We start from the raw sequence: 22,566 nt of genomic DNA on the forward strand, positions 1-22,566 counted from the left end.
ACTACCAGGGAGCCACACCGCCGCGCATCGGACCGTCGGCCCGCCCCAACCCAGATAGGGCCCAAAAGGGCCCAGATCTGGGCGGAGTGGAGGCCGCTAGCCAGCTGCACCACCACGCGCCCTGCAGCCAACAGTCGCACCGCCGCATCAGGGGCACCCACGACCGCAAATCGCGAGCGGGAAAAGAATGGACCGCCTCCGCCCGAGGAGCACCACCGCCATCAGGAGGCCCCCGCGCCCCCAACGCGCGAGCGGGGAAAGAACGGCCCGCCTCCGCTAGCACCGCGTGGGAATGGCCCGGCAGACCACGCCGGCAGCGGCAAGGGGAAAGACGGGGAGGGGATGGAGGAGAGGGGGGATCGGGGATTCGCACGTCGCCCGCGAGGAGGGAGGCGAGCGAGCGAACAGATCGAATCAGTGTAGACGTTTTTCTTAGGTGCTTGAAACCATACAATTTACCATTTAGAAACTATTACAGAAAAACACATCTTCTAGAACATGCTACTCCTACCTCTCTTGTGATAGGTAGATATATCAATCTTTGATAACATTTATTGTTTAGAATTTTATTGGCATTTATCTTTATTTTTATCATAATTTTCTAGTTTTGTTTGAGTCATGTAACTTCATATTTGGTGTATCGGCTCAAAAGGATTTTCACATAAAACCCAAGGAAATGTGTGTGTGTGCGTGTGTGTGTTGTAATACGAGCTATTACATAAAAGGGAAGTGAGCAACCAACCCTAATTCGACATAAACTCAGACATTAACATCAAATATAAGGGTGAATGACATGCAACATCAATTGCGAAAAAGAGGGCTAAAACTTGCCCTGAAAATATACTCCATATATTCCTAAATTTAAGTCTTTTTAGAGATTCTAATACAAACTACATACTTATGTATATAGACATATTTTAGAAACAAACTACATACTTATGTATATAGACATATGTTAGAAAATGTAGATTCACTTGTTTTGCTCCGTATGTTAGTCCGCATTGAAATATCTAAAAATACTTGTATTTAAGAACGGAGGGAGTAAGGCACAACTCACAAGTTTACAACACATTTTTCCTGTGTCAGCACAAAAGTCAAAGAATACATGGTCTATAATATTAGTCTTACCGGTTGTTCATAATTCTATTAGCAAGAGGGAGAGAGAGAATCGGCACCCCCAAATTGTCTTCGTATGTCTTGCTATCCCAAAACCCAAGCCATATGTGAGGAGGAAATGGGGTAAGGATGTCTATGGACAGCACGCCACATTAGGCCAAAAAAGGCATAATTTTCTAAAATATTACTCCCTCTGTAAACTATAATATAAGAGCGTTTAGATCACTACGCTCTTGTATTATTTTACGGAAGGAGTACAAGGCACCCCCAAAGATATTGATGGTATGAATTGCTACGAACTTAAATGCTTAATACAATCAACCAAAAAGCTACCAGCGTGCTTCTCCATTTTGAGCCAGTCCACCTATTGAGGACTTCTTGATTAAAACCTGCAATCGTTCAAGATAGCCTGCAAAACAGGAGTTTTATGTCAGTAAATAATGTAAAAATAATAATTTCAGTTGAGTTGAAAGGCTTAAATTGAAAACCAACAAATATATGCAGGCTTATTTCATACTACTATTTTAATGAGCACCAATAACCTCCTAGTCAACATCATAATATATCATCCAAAATCATATTAACTATTTTGAGCCAACTTTATACTACTTATGAATATAAATAATATAATTAATTAACAAACATTGGATTGAACAAACGTGAAAAACACTTCATGTTTCAAGAAATAAGAATAAGTTGTTTAGTTCATCATCGTTACATGTATAAATGGCGAAAACATGCTATGAATAAGAGAAATAACAAATAAGGATAGAGAGTTGTTAAGTTCATCAAACTGTTTATTGCTTTAATGTAGAAATAAGGCGGCAACATGCCCTGTAAAAGAATAATTTTATCGACAAACGAATTCCCACCAGTTCTTAAAAAATGGCTATGTGGTTGACTTGGAAGGCATTTCATAACATGTATATTATTTTTTTGAGGATGACTACCTAAAAAAGGACCAAACACATCACTTGGTACATTCAGATAGCATCAGCGAACGAAGCTCCTCGGGCACGTCCGCAATTATCAGTGAGTCCTGATGCCGTCTAGCTCTGGCAGCCAAGCTCATGTGCTAGACAGTTTTGTTCCCTTTTCATAGCCTTGGCCTGAACTGAAGATCCGGCTTGTGTTTTTTATCTCACTGACAACCCAGAAAACAATCCGATCGGCTTGATCTGGCTTGTCCCAATTCATTTGCAATCATTTTGATGTCAGTCTCAATGATCAGTGGGCCTTGGTACGGTCTCGACAGCGATACCAGACCCATCAGGATAGCTTGCCCCTCTGCCTCTTCAACTGATCTGCATTTATTCATCGATTTACTCGCCGAGAAGACAACATGCCCCGTATGATCCCGTGCGATCGCGCCAGCCTAGGCTTGGCCCGTGCCTGACAAAAAGGCAGCGTCAGTGTTCAGTTTTACAACACCTTCAGGCGGCTCTTTCCACTGGGCATTTGGCTCGGCGTTCGGCTGATTCCTAGGTGTGGTGTGTCTGCATAGATGCAGACAGGGACCAGCAACTCTTGTTTCCCTGTCCAACAACAGATAGCGACAAATTCCTGATTTCCTCCTCATACTGCACAAGGAACATCACCGATCTCGAAATGGTTTCTTTGCCATCACTGTGGATACAGTTATCTCGTAGAAACCAGGCTCTCCATAACAACAGCAGAATTATCTTTCTTATCTCTGAATCATACTTGTCCAGTAGGATTTGTAGCCAGTCTGTTCCAGTGTACCAGAACTCCTTTTCTTCTGGAAGCCTCCACTCTTTCCTCATGGCAAATCTGAACGCCTTACTTTTTGTGCATGATATAACAACATGATATTCATCTTCCTCCCCGTTCCCACATATGTCACACACACTATCTTGAACAATAGTACGCCTGCATAACATGTATATTTGCCTCAACATCAGAATGGATGGTAGAATTACATAAGAGCAGTTTGTCCATTTCAGAGATACAACTTTCTGAAGGAACTGTGTCAATGATTCCCACAAAAAATATAGCGTCTGATACTGGGAAATGTAATAGCACACTAAGTCATAATTCTGAATGCTTAGGAATCTGGAGAGTGTTATTTCTTCGAAAAAATGGACAAAGCAAATGAGCATGGTCCAATGCAGGTTCTGCAACTTCTGTTTTACGTGTGTTTTTATAAATAATTTATCGGAAACACAAAGGAAGACAATATGTTTGAGTAGGTAACAATATGTTTTAGAAGATGATGGCTTCCTAATATTTAAGCACATAACTGAAATTTACTGAACCGTGGGAGATGGATCGGAGGTACAGTAGAAGAATGAACAAATAGATTTTATTTCTATTTTCCACAACCTACATGTACAACAATGAGAAGTTCCTCAAGAACCAAGCTTACAACAGTGAATAAGAGGGGAAAGCAATATGGCAATTTAATGTCTCATCGACCCTGCAAGTTGGCAGCATCCCAAGTGATGATCAATTTTAAACATAATCTTCAACTGCAAGAATGACTACACTATAATTCTATTGTTAAAGATATATTCCTAACACGTGAAGAAGAGGGAAAAGCAATATGGCAATTTAATGTCCCATCGACCCTGCAAGTTGGCAGCATCCCAAGTAATGATCGATTTTAAACATAATCTGTAACTACAATAATGTGTACAATACAATTCATCATTTCTTTATTCTAGGCATTTTTTTACTCACTCCGTCAAAGTTAGCATCTCAAACAGTGAATAAGAACTCCTATCAAACACTCCAAGTTTTATGTTACCATCTAATTAAACAATAGTAGTATAGTAATAAACTGTGAACCTGAGAAACGGTTAGGAGCCGGAGAGGTACCTGATGGGAGGAGGCCGGAGAGTTCTGGAGGTCATCAACATGCGGGTATTATGCGATCGTGGAATTGCTGGTGCCGCGATGACGAGAACCTTTCCCCACCGCTGGCCTCCTCCGACTGATTGCGCTGCCAACGTCGCATCAGGTCGCGATACTGAGGAAAATGGGAGATGGCGGTCGGGTGTGGGTGTGGGTCTAGGGATACAAAGCAACCCTCCCAACTGTTATTGTGTTTTTGTGCTTCACAAATCAATTCATAATGTCAACGTTATGACCATGCTATAAAATCAACTTACTGGGAAATTTATTTGAATAAACAACTAAAGTACAAATGTACTTAAAATAACAGTTTTGATCAAATTCACTAAAAAATACCATGCACCAAATAACTATGTATATTATACAAGGTCAAGGCTGATTCGAGTAAGGCTGTTACCTAGTAGTATGACAATTATAACCACTTGCAAACTCTACAAGTGAGAGACAGTGTTACTTGCAGGAGCCCAAGTGTGAGACTTTTTCAGGTAACTCCATGTATATGTGTGCAGTAATTTGCACAAGAACGTAACATCACTCTATATGCAATATGATTTCAGAGTGAAACATATGATTATTTGCTATTGGACCAACCAAGTGTGGTTTCAACTCCACATGAGAAATGCCATGTAGGAACTGAAACATACATCCGAGCATACAAAACCAAAAAGTCAAGCAAGAATTTGATAGGGCATCTAAGGAACGATAACATTCAGTCACGTTGGTATGCAGTGTTGGTAGAGCGAAATGTGTCAATGCCATGATAACATCCACATGTCCACCGTCATGACTCCCCGGCTCCTCCTGTCAACCACGCGCCTCTGCCAGCAGCGGCGCCAGCAAGAATACCCTGTGTGGTCATTAGAAATCTGTGGGGTCTCCCTTAACCTATTCAGCAAGCTACCATCGACCTTATTGAAGTCCATAAGACAAAGAGACGAACATCTTGTTCTGCTGAAAAGCAACAATATGCTGGAAGACGGCCGCAACCGTCATGTGCTGGAAAACTCCCAGTTCTAACTTCTAACAATACTAACCTCATTCTCCATGCATAACCAACCTACATGTACTGTATGTAGTGGTTATCTATGCTAATCATTTTTTTTGGATTCACAAAACTCCACATTGTAAAACAATTCTGGACACCTTAATGCAGGAGTTCAGTTTATAAAACTGGAAGAAATTCTTGAAATTTTCAAAAAAAAAATTACATTCGAAAGAGTACAGAACCACTCAAAACTCTGTTTTTTGACACACAAAAATTCTGGTAGCTTGCCACTGTAAATTGCGTGTGTGATTGAAAAACTATATTTTATGGTATTATATATAGTAAGAGTCGTCGAAACCATCAAAGGAACAGAGGAAACAATAGCAGAAATGAATACAAAATGAAATCTGATCTATATCACACTCCACTATAAAACAACAGTGCATCATTTAATGATGATATACTAATGAAGTATTTTCACAAAGCATACCTCTGGAGCAACTGGTGAAATTCCAATAGCACAAGCAACTCCATAGATGATATATACTGACACTCGCATCATTTGACATTATGTGTAGTCAGTACGAGTGTATGAAAGTACAAAAGAACAAGCTACGACATTTTAGACCAGAGATTACATCAATTTTCAGTTAGCATGGCAATATGGCAAATGCCTAGCAATCTATGATTGTTATTTTCCAGCACAAGATTATAAACAACTTGAAAAAAAGCTTACCCTATATCAAGTGCTAGGAGTGTCAATATAAGAGCTCTCTTTCCCTACGTACATCTAGTGAGATAATTCTTTGATAGGCTAAATAAGTAGGTCCCTCATCCATGTACTACACAACTATCAACTGCCACAAAATGGAAAAAAAGGAGCCACCTAAGATTGATGAGGTAGCACCTCAGGAAATTACAAGGGGTGACTTAATTAAGATCCATAAGGTAAGCCACAAGCCTTGATGTAGAATCTGAACAATAGTGAGCAAAGAATGAGTCAAAAAGATACTCACGGTGAGGTGAAACAGTAAAAGCAAATACAACATGAGTTGTAGTTACTAAACAAGGATCAGAGGAAATAGAAAAAAGGTGTTCTTTTTATCAACACCGAAGAACCAGAAAACTTTGTGACTATATTTGTCATCCTGAGTGAGCTTAAAATAGGTATTGTGATAAACGCAAGGTTTTGGTTTATGAAATAAGTATGGATGGAGAAGGAGATTGTTGGAGAGAGCTTCAGGTACAGCCAGAAATGCACGCATCCAGAGAGTGGTTTTCTGCATATGTAGATTGAGCAGCTAAATGAAAAGGCCTCACAAAATATCAAGAGTCCAGAACATGGATCTGGGGTCAAGCCATTTGAGTACGACATTTTGGAGTTCAGAACTGAAATATGGGGATTCAGATTTACTCAGGGTAGGAGGGTATGTGTGGGCTGTGCTATATCGACATACACCAGATGATGAAAAATCATATGTCTGGACAAAAATGCACTATAATGTCATCTTAGAATCAATATGGATTCTACCAAAGAATTTAATAAACATGGTCACCAGAAAACTGAACTTTACCTTGCCGGAAGAAAGAGAGACTCGAGGGAACTCAGCAGTCAATGAGCTGCAGGTCATCTTCTCCACAGGGAAGAGAGGAAGGAGTGCTGCTCGCCGACCTCTCATAATCCTTGCCAACCATCTCACTGTCGCCATCATCCACCAGCATACCACGCCGATTGCGGCACCTCATGTTGTCATGCACGCAGCGGCAGACCTAGCAGCATAGATCAAAGAGTATTATAAAAAACTGTAGCAATTCATATCTAAACCATTATTTTTCAATCACACACACATATACCCAAATGGAATCGATAACAAACTTACAAAATATAGCTGACACCACTAATGTAGTAGGCTACTCAATGCCACAATAAACAAAACCAATCAACCAGGTACTCAAGTAGCATTATTTACAACAGTAGTCACTTCAGATTCAAAAGGTGTAGACAGAATGGACAAGCTTAATATCTAGTCTTTCTTGTAGTCTAACCTCACCCGACATTGATGCTAGATAGATGGAATTGCACATATTTAAACTTGGTTCTCCTAGTATCGAAAATCTCCACATGCATCAACTAATTAATCAGTGGCAAAAAGGAGCTTTCGATGGAAGAGAAAGAAATAAAAACCCTGCAGAAAATTGACTGTTGGCAGCAGTGGACGGGAACGACCAACAATAAAACAGCAGAAGCTTGTGTAGTTAGCCTGTGTACCATGACCTGGCTCATCGTAATACCATGACCTAGCTAGTTAATTGTCCGTCGCCGATGCTCCCAAATCCTCACGATACACACAAGGAACATCAGGCCATATGCACTCCTCACGATACCTTGGTCTCTTGACCTTCGAGGTACCTAATAAGAAATAAAAACAGATTTGTTAGGTGGCAACTTGAATACCAACGATGACTGGATCGGCACCATGGCGCCTGCAGCCGCCTCTCTTCGCCAAAGAGCAAATCCCCGCCGAGAAGGCCGAGCCGTGCGGAGCGGGCCGTGAGGAGTGGCGAGAAGGGGAGAGATCGAAGGACCGGAGGTAGCGGTGGTTTCCACAGGCGACCTTGTCCTCGGTGGCAGCTGTGGCTCCCCTGTACTCGGCTCGGATCAGAGACGGGGGTGGTTGGAGACGGCGGGCCGATGCGCTCAACGGCGAGATCCGGCAGGCAGCGTGTGGTGGAGGGAGGGGAAGGAGGCGGCCGCGCCACGGATAAACGCTCTATTCCTGAATCGTAAAACTTGTAGTAATAAATGAGATAAGAGTACTTGATCATCAATTCTAAAGCTGCCGTCTTGCTCACAACCTTGGATTTCTTGGTGAACTCTATACATCCACTACAAGACAGTGTCTAGTTTCAGTTATCTGAACATGAGCACTGAATTGATTCAGGCAAGATACGATTGTCAAGAAAAAAAAAAGATAGTAAAGACTGTTCTAAGTTTCTCTCACAGCAGCATGAGGTTCTTAACTGTGCACTTTGCCTGAAGCTGAAACAAAGTTGCAAGATAGGAGTACATTTTTTTTCCTAATCCTGGATATTGATAAACACTGCATGAGATAATCCTTAATCTTAAAACTTGTAATGATCAATGAGACAAGAGTACTTGATCCTTAATTTTTAACCTATCATCTTGATCATAACCTTGGATTTCTCGGTGAACTCTATACATCTATCATTTTATATTACCAACAAACACCTAATCCTGACAGTTACTGTAGAAAATAATATATAGTAAATGGTAACTGTACGAACACCTAATTCTGAAAGATACAACTTGTAATGATGAATGAGATAAGAGTACTCAATCCTCGTCTTGGTCAAAACCATAGATTTCTCAGTGAATTTCATTTGTCTGTCGGTACAGTATGTATTTCCAACAAAGACTACACACAACAGCGTCTAATTCAGTTATCTGAATAATGTCTACTGATTTCATTCAGGCAAGCAACAACCAAAAAAGTTGTGACAACTAAATTCAATCTACAAATTTACAACAAAAGGTTCAAACATTTGTTCAAGGAAATGAATGCAACCTCGGAGTTTAGCAGGAAACGAAATATAACATCACACACTGTGATTCTTTAACATGGTTATCCTCTCAGTACACGTATATATCAATCAAAAAGTATTTTGATTGATTCATGTGCCTGCTAACATGCAGACTGCTTGCCTACAGAGACAAGATGGGGGTGAGAGAGAAGGAGGGAGAGGGATATGGCTTACCACCTACAGCGGGGAGGAGGAAGAACCTGCAGCAGCAGCAGCTTCTCCTTGGCCGGGCCCCTTCACGCCAGCAGAGCAGATCGGAGGGAGCAAACTGACTGCATATATAGACCACACACACGAATCAGATGTGGAGATGAAGAAGGCCAGAAGAAGAGAAGGGATTCATGGCATACCCTTGCGGACGTTGCCGCTCTTGCTCTCGGAGGAGAGGAAGATGCTACGGATCCTGAGCTCGGTCACCATGGCCGCCCGCGGGCTAGGGTTTCGGGCGCGAGCAGGGAGGGATGGATGGGTGTGGAGGTGGAAGGAGGAGGGCGCGGTGGTGGTGGGAGGAGGAGGACTCCTCTGCCGCTGCGTGGTCGTGGTGGCGCCGATGCGGGAACGCCGGTGTGGATCTGGTCATGGCCGGCGGCTGGGATGTAGGCGGTCGGCGCGGTGAAGTAGGTGGTCGGCATCCGGTGGAGGGAGGCGACCGGCTGTGAGGGGCGAGAGGTGGCCGGCGATGGGGGAGGGAGGCAGCCAACGCATCGGCGGCGGCGGATGCTCGTGCAGGAGGGAGGGTGAGATGCGTGAATCGGGTAGGGATCGTGGAGGGGCGTGCGGGGATGGTTTTCTCTGCGCTGTAAAACCAGTGGGAGAGGGACGAATAAAAACCCGGCGAAAAAACCAACGAAAATAGGAGGTGGGAGCGGGGGAATTGAGAGGTGGGAGCGAGGACGAAAATAAACCAGGAGAGGTGGGACGAAAATAAACCCGGAACGCGGACTACCAACTGCATTAGGAGTAGAGACTCTCTCGCGAATCCGAAAAAAAAAACTCTCACACAAATCTCACCCCCACCGTACCCCTGGCCCTCAGTCGAGCTCCTCTCCCCCATGATCTCCTCGCCGCCGCCACCACCCATGCCGGCTGGTTCCGGCGAGCTCCGGTCGCAGGCAACTCGCCCCCAAGCTCCGCCCCTCCCTCCCCTCCATCCAGATCCATGCCTCAAGGCCTGCACCCTTGCCCGCGGCTAGGGTTTCGGGTGCCCGCGTGTTCTTGCCACCGAGTGCCCAGGTCGGCCTGCCGGCCAACGAGCAGCATCTCGCCCCTTCGGATGCCCAGGCCGACAAGCAGTACAGGGATTGGCCATGGACGGAGGCGAGTGCAGACGCGGCAGCGGGAGACGTTGTGGCAGCAGCGGATCTGGCAACCGCCGGGTCGGCTCGTCGTTCGTGGCCGGCCGGAGTCGCGCTGAGGTGCTGTCGTCCGTGGATTCTGGTGGCTGGCTGGCGAGCAATTGCTCTTGGACGCAGCTGCAGCTGCTCGTTTCTGAATTTTCTGAATTTTCAGTACTGCGGCTAGCTATGCCAAGTGTGTTTTCTGAATTTTCGCAAGTGCAACAGCCATGTTCAGTTTTAGTTAAGTGTAGTACTAGTGTAGGCTTTGGAATATCAGTTATAGTTCAGTGTAGTACTAGTGTATGACTAACAAATTAGATGTTAGCAGATAGATGCACAGTTAGTTTAGCAATGCCAAGTTCAGTTTTCGTTCATTGTAGTGCTGCTCAAGTTGGAGTTTAGTTCAGGTATAAAATTATCTATTCATGCCTATGCTGCAGCAGTCCGCGCGATTGTGATTCTCGTGTCGCTGATAGCTTGGAGCAGTCGGATCCGGTCCGTCTACTACTCGTGACTGGGAAGGAAGGTGCCGGAAGGAAGGACCGTGTCGCTGATAGTTCAAGTATAAAACTGTATCTTCTCATATAGCATCATTTCTAACGGCAAGTGTATTTTGGTCTACGATATATCAGTCCACAGAAAGGATGTTATGCGATTTAGCTTCCCATTTTTCGTAAGGCCTTACTGCAAAAAAAATAATACAAACTACAATGTTGCAGTCCTATAGTTTTATCCATGGAACTTTGTTTCTATGGTTACTATTTTTATTATTTCAACAACTGGTAATGAAGTTAAGACGAGCCTTGGAACATAGGTTGTTGATAGCTTAGTCTTTTTTGATGGTCCTCTATCTGTATAGCATTACAAGCAACAACCACTGAGCCATGAGAGTCTTTCTAGATGGTACTCTATCTACATACTCTTACAAGAAACAACCAACGAGTTATGGTATATATTTCCATTCTCAAAATAACTATCTTTGATGCTTCTGAATATTTAGCTTTCAAAATGACTTAACCGAATATGTAAGATTCTATGCCTATAATTTTACTTTTTCACTCTTAATTTTTGCTCAACAGTGTGATACTCTGTAGTTCCTCAAGATATTGTTCTTTACTAGATGACCCGTTGCGCCCATGGCGCAAAGGCCGAATGTAAGCCAATTGGTGTAAAAGTGTGCATTAATATATTGTTTTTCAAAAAGAATAGCTCATATACTATATGCAGCAAGTACATAAGATTGGAAATGATACACCAAGTCATGTAGGAAAGGACCCTTGTGATCTTTTTAGATTGGATAAATAATCATGCAAAGGCCTTTGGATATGCACTTGAAGGAGCATATATTTCCTTTATCATGGTTGTTTCAAAAGCATGCGATAGAGCAGTCTAAGTAGCGGATAATCGATAGCTAAATGCACAACACTGTCTTAGGGGATTACATAAGATCGAAAAGGAGGATAAACATAGATGTCTTTGTAGGCATTTATACTAATACTATGTTATATAGCAAGGGGCTCCTGCAGCTTGCTTATATTGAGTAGACAATCAGGTGCAATCCCTTGGAAGTGCATTTGAAGCCGAAAGCATATGCTTGCCCTTCGTTCATGTGGGTCCGACGGAAGAAGTCGCTCCAGCCTTTAGTGATGGTGGCCCTTTTGTCAACTCCCTTGATAAAGCGGGCCGTGACAGTGGTTGTTCCGTCTCCAGTTGTGATTGGAAGTTCACCGTGGCCAGCATCCATGTGTGGGAAAAGGGAACCCATAGAAAAGTGGACATTAAAGTACTGAAAACAGTAGTAAAGGTTAGTCACTATATCATTTTATACCATGCTATTATATGAAACAGAACAGAATAATTGCGAAGGATTACCATTCTTTTGCCTTGTGTTGCAAATGTTTCTGTCATGTGGCACACATAGTAGTTATTAGGCGTGGTGGTGCTGCGGATGATCTTTCGTACTGCACGACCATTATGGTTGTAGAGCCTAACTATGTTGCCCCACACAACGTGGCGACTAAACTCATCTAAGTAGTGCTTGCAAGGCTCACCTATGTTAAATTGCACAAAATTATACTTTTCAGTAGTTGTTGCGAGAGCTGATGGAATGGGAAGAGTAATGTAGTTCTTACCACGGAGAATGTACTTTCCAGGCTTTAGATGGATTTTCTTGCCTTTGAACTTTTGGATTGAGCTTGCTTTGCGTGGGCGATGAATATACTCGTATCGCTTATTGTGCTTCCGACATAGTGGTTCGTCTGTGTTGAATAGGTAAGGAGATCATTGTAAAAGGTTGCAACAGCAGATAGAGGATAACATAAACAAAGAGAGGGGCTAATTAGCTTGTGTGTATTAGTGAAAGGCAGAAAATGGTATCCATCGTATACGGTAAGCTGGAAGTAGTAAGCAATGCTTGCACATGCAACAACAAATAAATTACAGCATTAATGAATAGCAAACAGAAGATCTATTGGACCCTGAAAGAAGTTTGTTTTATTACATACTTGATCAACTTGCATGTGTAAGTGATACAAAAAACTTATCAAACAGCATGCATCAGCGAAGAAGAAGAAACATTCTTTGCAATTTATAAACAATTACGTTTTTCAGAATTACCATGGGTAATTTGGCCACCGCTGGTATCATTGGCTGTGTCTACCTCCTCTTGTTTAACGCAGCCATCTGGAAAGAAGTAATAGAATAATTAAGCTCATATATTAGACCGTTGTATTAGTTGTGATGATTAACAGTGATGCACACAGACTTAGCAGGCCATTAGTAGTAAAAGGCGGTCATTATATTTAATAAATAATCCTAGCCCTCAAAAATCTGATTTCTTTATGTGGGAGGGGAAGCATATCGCTCAATGCCAGTGGGTGAAATCGACGGCATCCCATCGAACCCAGTAGAGGGCAGATCTCTCTCGCCTCATTTTCAAGGTCTGGCGGATGAATATCTCATGGCTCTTGGCCATGTGAGTGCTCTTCATTGACTTGAAGATTGGCCAGTTCTCAAAGACGATCTTGAGCGAAACAATAAACTGGATGGGAATAATCAGGATGGGATAGTGCTTGTGAGCATCATATTAAGAACCAGAGACATGGCAAAAATTATGGTGATTTCATATGTTAATAAACCGAAAAAAGTAGCAAGATGAGTCAGAAAAACAAATCTCTTGACAGTGCTCTCTGGCAAGCGTTGCAGAGATCGAGAAAACTCAGTCACAGTCTCTATAACAACATCTCCTGTAGGCTGGGCGTAACATACAGATTTTTGGAGCTACAGTGTCTTCCAGCATAGCATCTAAAAATAGTGCTTGATGGAAGATGTACAGGATCTATTTGGAAATTTTGAGATGATATTGTAAGTGTTAGGTTATCTCTCATAGAAATAACTATATGAGTATTAGATAAATTGATTTGCCTCTTTATCGATTCTGTAAGAGAAATCTTGGCTAGTGTGTACGAATCTAATGCAGTTGTTGGATCCTACCTTGTAAATCTGGCGGTTGGAACGCGTATGCAGAAGGGAAGAGATGGCTTGTTCGTTGGTGAGTCCTTGAGCCAGGCGTGCCGCGAGCGAATATGTCGGTAGCACGCCGTGACGACGGACAGCGGCGCTACTTCGGAGCGGCTTCTTGGCCATGGCTCCAGCAGCCGGCCGATGCCAGGTCGGTCGCTGTCGATACGGATGGGGGAGGTGGTCCGGCGGTGGATCTGGATAAGGAATCTGGAGCGCCTGAGTTTAATGGGAGCTGCGGTCTCCTTCTAAAAAGGGTCAGGCGAAGATTTCTATGGGCTGGTGATGGGCCGTGAAATTTTTCGAAAGCCACTGTATTAAGCAGGCTGGTCTATTTTACAGAGACTTGTTTAGTTGATGGAGAGCGTTTTTTTGTGGCTACAAAAGCCAGAACAACATTATTATTATTATTTGTGCGGGGCAGAACCACATTATTATGTTTGTTAATGAAAAAAATTTATTTCTGTGCAGGCATTGCACAGAGATTTAGTAGTACACAATTTTCCTGTTGGCTTAAAAAAATGTATAGCATAGTCAAGGAGCTATATGATTGGTTGTCTATGGTAGACAGAAGGGCGACAATATGTTTTGCGAAGGAAAATAAGAATGTGATTTTTATGAAGGCTAATCTCGATGGAGAAAACAGGGGCATCTGAAAATTGTTTTTTCCTTTTTTACCAATAGGGCTGCATATTTTGTAAGCATCTATAAATTCCAATGGATTACTTTTGGCTTGTTGCACGGCATAGGGAGTATATCGAACATGTGTGTATGATTGATATTAGAGTCATGGTGGCTTGTGTTACAATAAGCAAGCAGGGAAAAAGAATGAATTAGAAATAACAAGCCTCGGTAAAAGTTGTTGTTTTGTAGATCAGAAACAAAGGCGCCATAAAATGATTTAAGTGTTGCCAAATGGGTCCTCTTCATGTAATAAGCATTTAATATTGCAGAACTATAATATAGTCTTCTTAAACTAAATTGTGACAAATTCTTACTCTGGCACACTTGAGGTAGTCACCACGAGCATAAATTCTTTCACCATCAAACAGTCTCTTATCCATTGGTTTTACGACTCTTGTCAAACTGCATTCGCACGACATCTATGTGAGGTTCACACATTCAAAAATATGGCCAACTTGTAATTCTATGGTCTGCAATACTGCAAAATTAGATAAATGTTTTGAAATGGCTAAAGAGTAAAGATAACACACAAAAATAGTGACTTTGGGCCAACAAAGCAGAAGCACATGATTACTGATTTGGTGTCGGCTTACTTCTTAAAGCACAAAATAGCACGGCTACACAACCTTGCTTTGAGGAAAGTGAGCATAACAGCTACCCATTAAACGCGGTTATGAAGGAAAAAGGGCAACCTAACCATAATTGCATAACGAATTATTTTGCAGCAGAAACAACATCATTTTGGCCAACCTGAAAGAAAGGACTCAGCTTTAATGAAGAAGGAAGCCGAACACACCCACATTATAACAGCAACAGTACAGTGTCAGTATTTCTTATGCACTGATATGCTCATCTAGATTCTAAAAATATCACATCATATGGGTATTATCGAATATCTCCAACAGTCACATCGCAGGCGGAGTCACATTCTCCGGCGCCGCAATGGGTGTCCGGCGACCCCTGGCGCTGCAACCGCGTCATGGTGAACGTGTCTATCCATCACCGATCTCACATCAACCGACTACGTGCAGGCTTCGAGCTCCGACGAGGAAGAGTAGGGCATAGGAGACGTTGGCGCCTCGAGCCCCACGCGTCCCATGTCCTACTCTTCCTTCCCGGCGACCGCACTTCCATTCCGAGGGGCGCAGCCTGTTGCTAGACATGGACACGAACGGAACAATAAGGATTGTCGCCGGCAAAAATTTAGAGTAGTTTAGTTACATGTAATTGCATGGGTTTGATGATTTACAAATGAGGTATATGATCATGAATACAATTTTTTTGTGCTGGCTAATTACTGTCCGCGGACGAGCAGGGCGTCTGCAGGCGGCTCTTATATTCTAAGAATAGTTGTTGGAATATATCAGACAAAACAGTACAGATCATACAAGTGCTACAAATTAGCACCAAAATAAAATTACAATTGTGCCACTGTGACAGAGAACCACGCATTCTGGACACCTATACACACGCGTGGCGCATATAGCATAGAGATCACCACGTGGTTGACTGTTGGTCTTGGTTCCATCGACCAGTTCATTGGATTCGTTCCCTCTCCCACTGTACTCGTACTGGAGAGAAAGCTCGGCTCCATTTTCACGGCCGCTCACGCTGCAGCTTGGCGGCGGAGCAGCTCTCGCTGCAGCTCAGAGGCGCTGCGACTACATCTGCATCTCGGTGGCCCGGTAGCTTGGAGGCGCAACGGCTCGTCGGCTCCATCTGCATCTCGGCGGACCAGCAGCTCGGAGCTGCGGAAGGGGGTATGGCGCCGCCGTTGCTCGTATCGGCGAGCCAAATCCTCGCAGTTGCTGCTGTTGCTCCCCGCTGAAGGTGGCGTCTATTCTGGCTGTGCCGACACTCCCTGAAGCTGATGACTTTCGACTGCAAGCGAGGCTCCAGCAAGACCATGGTGGCCGCCGTTGCCGCTCAGGTAAAAACTAACCTCCTTCATTGTTTGATGAATTTATAGAATTTTTTGTGATTCAATTCCACTATAGCACAAGGAGCACCATAATCTACTCTTTTGCCGAGATTAGTGGAACGGCAAAGTACATCTTCATTTTCTGAAAAATAGAACAAAAAACAGAACAAGATGCAGGGAGTGAGCACTCTTAGAAGTAAACTCCAAAAGGAGAAACTTATAACTTCACTAAATAACTATACCAGGAGCAACATTACTGATTACATCCTCATGGTCTCGTCATTTACAATAGGCCAAGTTGGAAAATGGCCTGTCAGGCCGTCGACGTTGTTGACGTGGTGCACCGGCCCACATTATCGGTGAACCATTGTCGGAGTTGAACTTGTTGATGGACAGTGATGATGGAATGCATCCCTAAGGCCTGAACAAACTGAGCATTTTCCTGTTTGTTTATCTAGCCTCTCATTCTTAACTTAGACATACAAATGAAAAAAATAGGTACCGGAGAAAGAGGGTGGAGACTAAACAAAGAGAAACCAAGATACCAAATGGATAGTGATAATGAAAATAGAAAGTGAAAAGTGAATAAAGAGAAACCAAAGACTCGAGAAAATAGAGTAAGAACGAACGGCGATGACCTAGCACTACTTTGCTAATAGCCAAGCCTGAATCATAGCAAGAACTTTGGTTGTCAACCTTATTGGCTGCTATTTTTTCACTCTACACTTGCTTCACTTTTTGCAATTTTGGAAGAATGTGTACCTTTTTAACTCTAATATCCAAAATCTCGTATAAGAATGTTCATAGTAGCACTAAGTTAATTAGTGCCTCCATCATATCTAGTGCCACATGATTACCAACTCTAAAACAATGGCTTCATCAGCAATCCTTCATGATGAACCAAAAACAAATTTTAGTCCTTCTGCTCGAGGCAGTGTGATGCAATATGGAGCATCAAGCAGTACACTGAACACCCAACTTGCACATAATGCTTACAACCCAAAGAGTGACAGAAATCTCATCTTACCACGTACATTAATTATAACAAGTAAAGTAATTCAAAGTAGATTCTTTTCGTCGGTACAATCTTGCGTACTGAAATCAAGAAGCCTAGTAATGTGAAATCATGAATTAGTCAATTGATAAAATCTAGTGTGTACATTAGACTATCTGCACATTTTGCAAAAGAAAGTGAGTGTATGTAATTACCAGAGCCACAATGTGCATACCACTGATGTGGCCACCTAAACATAGCAAAGAGCATGTTTTTTTGCTAAGACCCTAAATCCTAGACATTTTTTCAAGCAGCTTGTAGCTAGCACCATTTTTTATTAGTAGAAAAAGTTGTATAAATTATAAACATATTTTGTTACAAAATCTAAAGATGCGGACCTATACAAAGGCTGCATTTCCCTCTAAAATGTCCAAATAACACAAAGGTATGCTGTCACATCCTAAAACAGAGCGATGAGCATTATTCAACAAGAAACCAGTTTCAGCTAGCAAGGATAGGGGTTAAAGCCTCAAACTCACTGTGACTAAGAAAAGGTCGCCACTTACATGAGATGAGAGCATGGTGGATACATACCTAGAGTTGTCTTTCTTCTCCACTGCCTCATGGGTAGAGAACAGATCAATCAACATCTAATCTTAGTAACCTGAGAGGGAGAAAGAGAGGGTAAAAGACTCACAAATCAAATAAAATTATATCTTCTCCAGTATGTTGATTAGTGCAAAGCAGGAAGCACAACAAGATTAGATAAAATCCACACCTTCAACTAATAAATCGATAACAACTCACCGCCAAATATGTAGCAACAAAATAGGAAAACTGGACAGTGCAAGCAAGACACACAACAGATGGAATTGTAGTGCAAGCAAAATAGGAAATCCCCGAATTTCTGTAGGCTAGCACACAGTGGAATTGTAGTCTCTAATCACAAACCCATAGATCCCCTGTAAGAACTTTTCCTTGTAAAGCAGCCTATTCATAGATGACCAGTGGCCCCGTGCAGCCAGCTGCCCAGAAGAATCTCCTATCTGGCGGCAGGAAGACACCATTCTTAGAAATCTCAAGCTCCACCCCAGCGAGCACAATCCCATCACCAGTAATCTCGCACATGTATGAAAGAGCGAGAAAAGTAAACTACACATCATCATGTCACCATGCAAGGTTAATTTAGCAGTAGGTACAACAACACTTAACAGGGGACGTCGGGTCACCACCTAATCTATTTTGTATACCAGTAGTATATACAGGCCATTTAATCAGGTCAGTGTAACCTAAAATATATCTTGGCATGAATAAATGGAATCACTCGCTTTTATAAGGGGAAGCATCAGTATGGGATAAGTGCAGATAAATTATTTCATCTGCCTCTACTTCCATCAAGTGACTGGAATCAACTTAGAATTATGAAGTTAGCATCCATCTTCAATTAGAAAAACGAACAAAATTTACAAAATTGTCAAACAACTAAACATGTGTGTGTTGTGCCTACCTCTGATTAATACAGATGACGTGAATATTCAGTAATAGCTCAGCTCCAAATCCACTGCATTTGCTGATCATTCTTCAGCAGAATAGTAGGAGCGCAAGGCCACACCAGATTGCAAATTCTATCACTGCTGCTTGAATTAAAATGTGGAAGACAAGGAAAAATTAAGTGTCACAAAATAACATTATGCCAAATGATAAGCATGTATGTAGGAAATTAAAATCCAGTAAAAGATTTCTCTAAAGGGAATATGATGCCGTTAACATTCTGCAATGACTTTTCCAGAAGAACGAACATGGGCCGCAAGCTTTATTCGTCGGGTGATTACCGAGATCAACAGAATAGGTAAGATAATTAGTGCATCACAAATTTATGAAGAGAAAAAATATGTCTGGGCTTACAGAAACACCATTCATCCTAGTAACCTTAATTATCATAACAGACACACTTGGTTGAAATCACAAAAACTTATAGGCTGTAAACCAGCTACGCCACCAAAATCTCGATAAACTTGGAAAGAAGATCATGAGCACACACACTTGGTTGAACAAACGAAGCAAGGCATGAAAGAGAAAAATGGGGGAAGAACTCACCGGAGAAATATGTGGAGAGCAACCAGGGATATAGAATTTTTGCCAATAGCAAACTGAAGAAAATATCAGGATATCAATATGAAACGACGATGATGTGTGCCTTGCCACAATAGCTGCAATAGCCACAAAGTTGGGGCATCATAAGGGCTAATGTTTTCTTCAGAATCCCATACCAAACCTCTAATGTGCAAACTGCTTTGCACAATTGCCGGCACCATCTGAGGTTGATCGGTAAGATAATAAAAAATATGAGAAGAAGAAAGGTCATCAGTCCAATATCAACATGTGTGCCTTAATTTTCTCGTAATACATATGTAAGAGAATCAACATATAGCGCATGATCAGATCTTACTTTTATTGATTAGAAGGCATCTCTAGATGCTATCAGCATCCCAAAGAAACTACGGGTAAGAGTAACCATCTATTTGAATTTTCCAAGCCATTCTTCTTAAATATTATACCACATGGTATATGTCCATGTCAAAAAGAGGAATCAGATGGAAACCAATGAGCATATGGTACCATAACTGTATCCTAAAACAGAAGCCAAGCTCAGCACTAAAATTTTAAAAGAATATAAGCTGGCAACTGACGTCTTAAATAGTGAATATCGATAATACCTCAAAGCATGAAAATTTTGTCTGCTAGTAATTCATATCAAAGAGATATAGAACTAAGAGAGTGTGCACACACAAGAAATACATGCATGTCAAATAAAGATATTTGAATGAACCTAAGTAAAATATTAGACGGCCTTCTTTACGAAATCTAGACCATACACTGCTGAGGTTATAGCATTACCTGCTTCATTTCTGGAACGAAGACAATCTGAACTTAGTCTGCAGTTGAACACCGAGAAATAAGATTTCAGAATATAAAGCAACAATTTGTATGTTTTATACAAAGAAATCTGCAGACGCGATATGAGATTTATGAGCAAACAAACATGCAGTTAAACGAGCTACAACATAAACAAACTCATAACTTGTGGTGAGTATACCTGCCTAGTAGTAGATAGATCACTCTACATTAGACTTAATTCCCATCAACAATATATCAGGTAGATTTACATCATTGAACCTGCAACAAATCCCAAAAAAGTAACACTGTTAAAGATCAGAACATATGTATGTCAAACCCAAATAGTATAAGGAGGAAGCAATGAAGCCAGACACACAAAGGGACGCACACTCGTGACTATCCATGGCTAGAATTGCAACCTGCCGGTGGTAGGCGAATAGCAAAGGCTGGATCCGGCAGGGGTGCACCCAACGATGTTCGCCGCAAACCGCGACGGCCCACCGTTGTCCTGTGAAGAAGTGGCTAGGGCGGCGACGCGGCAGGGCATGAGTGAGGAAGAAGAGGACTCTGATTGGGGAGGGCGTCGTGGAGCGTGGTAGCTGCAGGTCGGCTTCCCTTGACGGCCTCTTCCTGCAGGGCACGGTGTAGGAGAATCAAACACTATATTAGTTCATCAAAAATCAATCTTGTTCGAAACAGGGGATAGGATCTGTAGCTAACAAGATCAACCATCAACGACTTATCCCAAGTAAACACGACCAAATAATCAAGCAAATAAACTGTAATCCCATCTCAGTTAGCAATATAAACAATTACCCAACAATTCGAATCTCAACTCATCCCAGTCACGACATGACAAGAAGAGGACGAGTCTAGATGAAATATACCCGCTTGCGATGGCCAGGAGCTGGGACTTTGTGATCATGTTCAGGAACGGACCTCCGCCGCAGCCAGCACACTGGAAACACAGCCGCAGGATCTACCCCTCCTTGCCAATTTCAGGAACGGACCACCGCCGCAGCCAGCACACTGGATATTGCCCCGGGTCACTTGTTCCTTAATGGCTAGCAGCAAGCGCCATGGTGGTCACCTGTTCATTAAGATCCGGCCGGCAACGAGCGCCATGGAGGGACAAAGAAAAAAACGTGCGGTTGGCCATGGAGGCAGCAAGGACGCGGCGAGGAGGCGAAGACAGGCGGCGGACCTCCTACGTCTTCCTCGCGGCTGCACCCCACCGTGACCAGAGCGCAGTCCCCGCCGCTCTTCACCACTCTTCACCGGCACGGATCCATCGCCTGTGTGCGCCTTCTATGGCGCCGCCGCCGCTGCTCTTCACCGGCATGGATCCACCGCCCGTGTGCGCCTTCTATGGTGCCGCCGCCGGAGAGAAAAGTGAAGGGGAGGAGGAGGCGGCGCAGTGGAGAGATGGGGAGGACGGAGGCGGGGCTGGATTGGCTGCTCGGAGACGCGGGGATTGGTGGCTAGGTTTTTACTGCGCAGCACGATCCACCCACGTCTCCCCTTTCTCTCACCCAGGACGCACACAGAGCAAAATCTCCTACCCAGGACATGATGAGTGGGCCCAACCCGACTGAAGCGGAGGAGACGCAGCCGGGTGCAGGCAAGCGAGTGACAAAAGTCTATCCCCTCACGTTGGACGCCCTGCAGCCCACGATCGCAGCGACCCACCCCTCTTTTCCAGCCAAACGCGCACATACACGCTGTCCGTGACTGCAACGATGGGCCCGCGCAGAAGAGTGGCCCAGCCGTCATCCACTACAACCAAAACTCATTGCGTACAATTAAACCGACGGTCAGATGTTTGATAGAGAAGTAAAAAGGACAAGAAACTTTACAGCGAGGCACATCGTGCGAGCGAGATCGCGTGCGCGCCGCGGAGCCTCCAGATGGGCGGGTACTCTAGGAGGCTTTATATGTTAGATTAGGAGGAATCAAGGATTAAATTTACTGGAATATTCTATTACACACACATTATTACTTAATACATCCATGTGAGATGAAAAAAACCGTACTGATATTTATATTTTGGATATAATATAATGTGCACCTGCTCATACTTTCAATAAAATCACTACTTTGGTGGGAAAGTAAAAACTCCTCATTTCCTTCCAATTTAAGACCGCACTAGAGAATATACATAACACATCTATTTGATTGGTGTTACAAATTTGCAAGTGCAGCAGCTTAACTGTCACTAATATATGAAATGTTGCTCTAAGTCTCTTATGTCACATTAATGAACGTTATTACAAAAGTTTCTTATAAATATAGTAATAAATGGGAAGTTGTCGTGTCGACTATAATGACCAGTGATATAGTTTTTGAAATATACAACCATGGGTATAACCAAACGTATATCCTTTTATATGTCATCTGTAAACCTGGTAATAGTTTCAAATCCAGATTAAAACCAGCCCAAACCATAAGACTTTCCTTCCGGCAACCAATCCAACCCAATCCAAATATTAAGGTCTAGAATCCAGACCGAACCAAGCTAGGTGTATTCCCCATCCAAACCAATCCAAACTGCTTCACGTTTTTGGATTAAATCAGTAGTGTAAAACCGTGGACAAACTGCTGCGTTGCTACCGTGAACTCGTGAAGCTACTGCTCG

General features: G+C 42.8%; 1 protein-coding gene and 3 long non-coding RNA genes across 13 annotated transcripts; 1 reads left to right on the plus strand and 3 right to left on the minus strand.

Moving 5' to 3' along the window:
• Positions 1–1,058: 1,058 nt before the first annotated feature.
• Positions 1,059–9,377, minus strand: LOC120963526 (uncharacterized). 2 transcript variants are annotated; one of them, XR_012182422.1, is made up of 8 exons: positions 8,929–9,377; positions 8,753–8,850; positions 7,245–7,385; positions 6,550–6,745; positions 5,466–5,521; positions 3,955–4,191; positions 2,067–3,006; positions 1,059–1,525 (listed from the first exon to the last, which is right to left on the minus strand). It is a non-coding gene; the product is annotated as an uncharacterized lncRNA (long non-coding RNA). The 2 variants fall into 2 exon arrangements; XR_012182421.1 differs by having other exon boundaries at positions 5,466–5,949.
• Positions 9,378–10,196: 819 nt separating this feature from the next.
• Positions 10,197–15,160, plus strand: LOC141021364 (uncharacterized). 2 transcript variants are annotated; one of them, XR_012182433.1, is made up of 3 exons: positions 10,197–10,477; positions 14,844–14,940; positions 15,024–15,160. It is a non-coding gene; the product is annotated as an uncharacterized lncRNA (long non-coding RNA). The 2 variants fall into 2 exon arrangements; XR_012182434.1 differs by having other exon boundaries at positions 10,346–10,477; positions 14,847–14,940.
• Positions 11,242–14,537, minus strand: LOC109746786 (uncharacterized). Its single transcript, XM_040388177.3, has 6 exons — positions 14,433–14,537; positions 13,408–13,534; positions 12,532–12,597; positions 12,048–12,173; positions 11,788–11,966; positions 11,242–11,701 (listed from the first exon to the last, which is right to left on the minus strand). Exons 1-6 carry the CDS (start codon positions 14,535–14,537, stop codon positions 11,447–11,449), a joined length of 858 nt encoding a protein of 285 aa, XP_040244111.2. The 3' UTR covers positions 11,242–11,446.
• Positions 15,161–15,307: 147 nt separating the features above from the next.
• Positions 15,308–21,595, minus strand: LOC109746776 (uncharacterized). 8 transcript variants are annotated; one of them, XR_012182425.1, is made up of 9 exons: positions 20,819–21,595; positions 20,351–20,561; positions 20,131–20,210; positions 19,932–19,969; positions 19,131–19,348; positions 18,541–18,667; positions 17,628–17,697; positions 16,282–16,506; positions 15,308–16,181 (listed from the first exon to the last, which is right to left on the minus strand). It is a non-coding gene; the product is annotated as an uncharacterized lncRNA (long non-coding RNA). The 8 variants fall into 8 exon arrangements; XR_012182426.1 differs by having other exon boundaries at positions 16,282–16,511; XR_012182427.1 differs by having other exon boundaries at positions 17,628–18,079.
• Positions 21,596–22,566: the final 971 nt, after the last annotated feature.

Source organism: Aegilops tauschii, chromosome 4 (assembly GCF_002575655.3).
Source record: "Aegilops tauschii subsp. strangulata cultivar AL8/78 chromosome 4, Aet v6.0, whole genome shotgun sequence".
Taxonomy (NCBI): Eukaryota; Viridiplantae; Streptophyta; class Magnoliopsida; order Poales; family Poaceae; genus Aegilops; species Aegilops tauschii.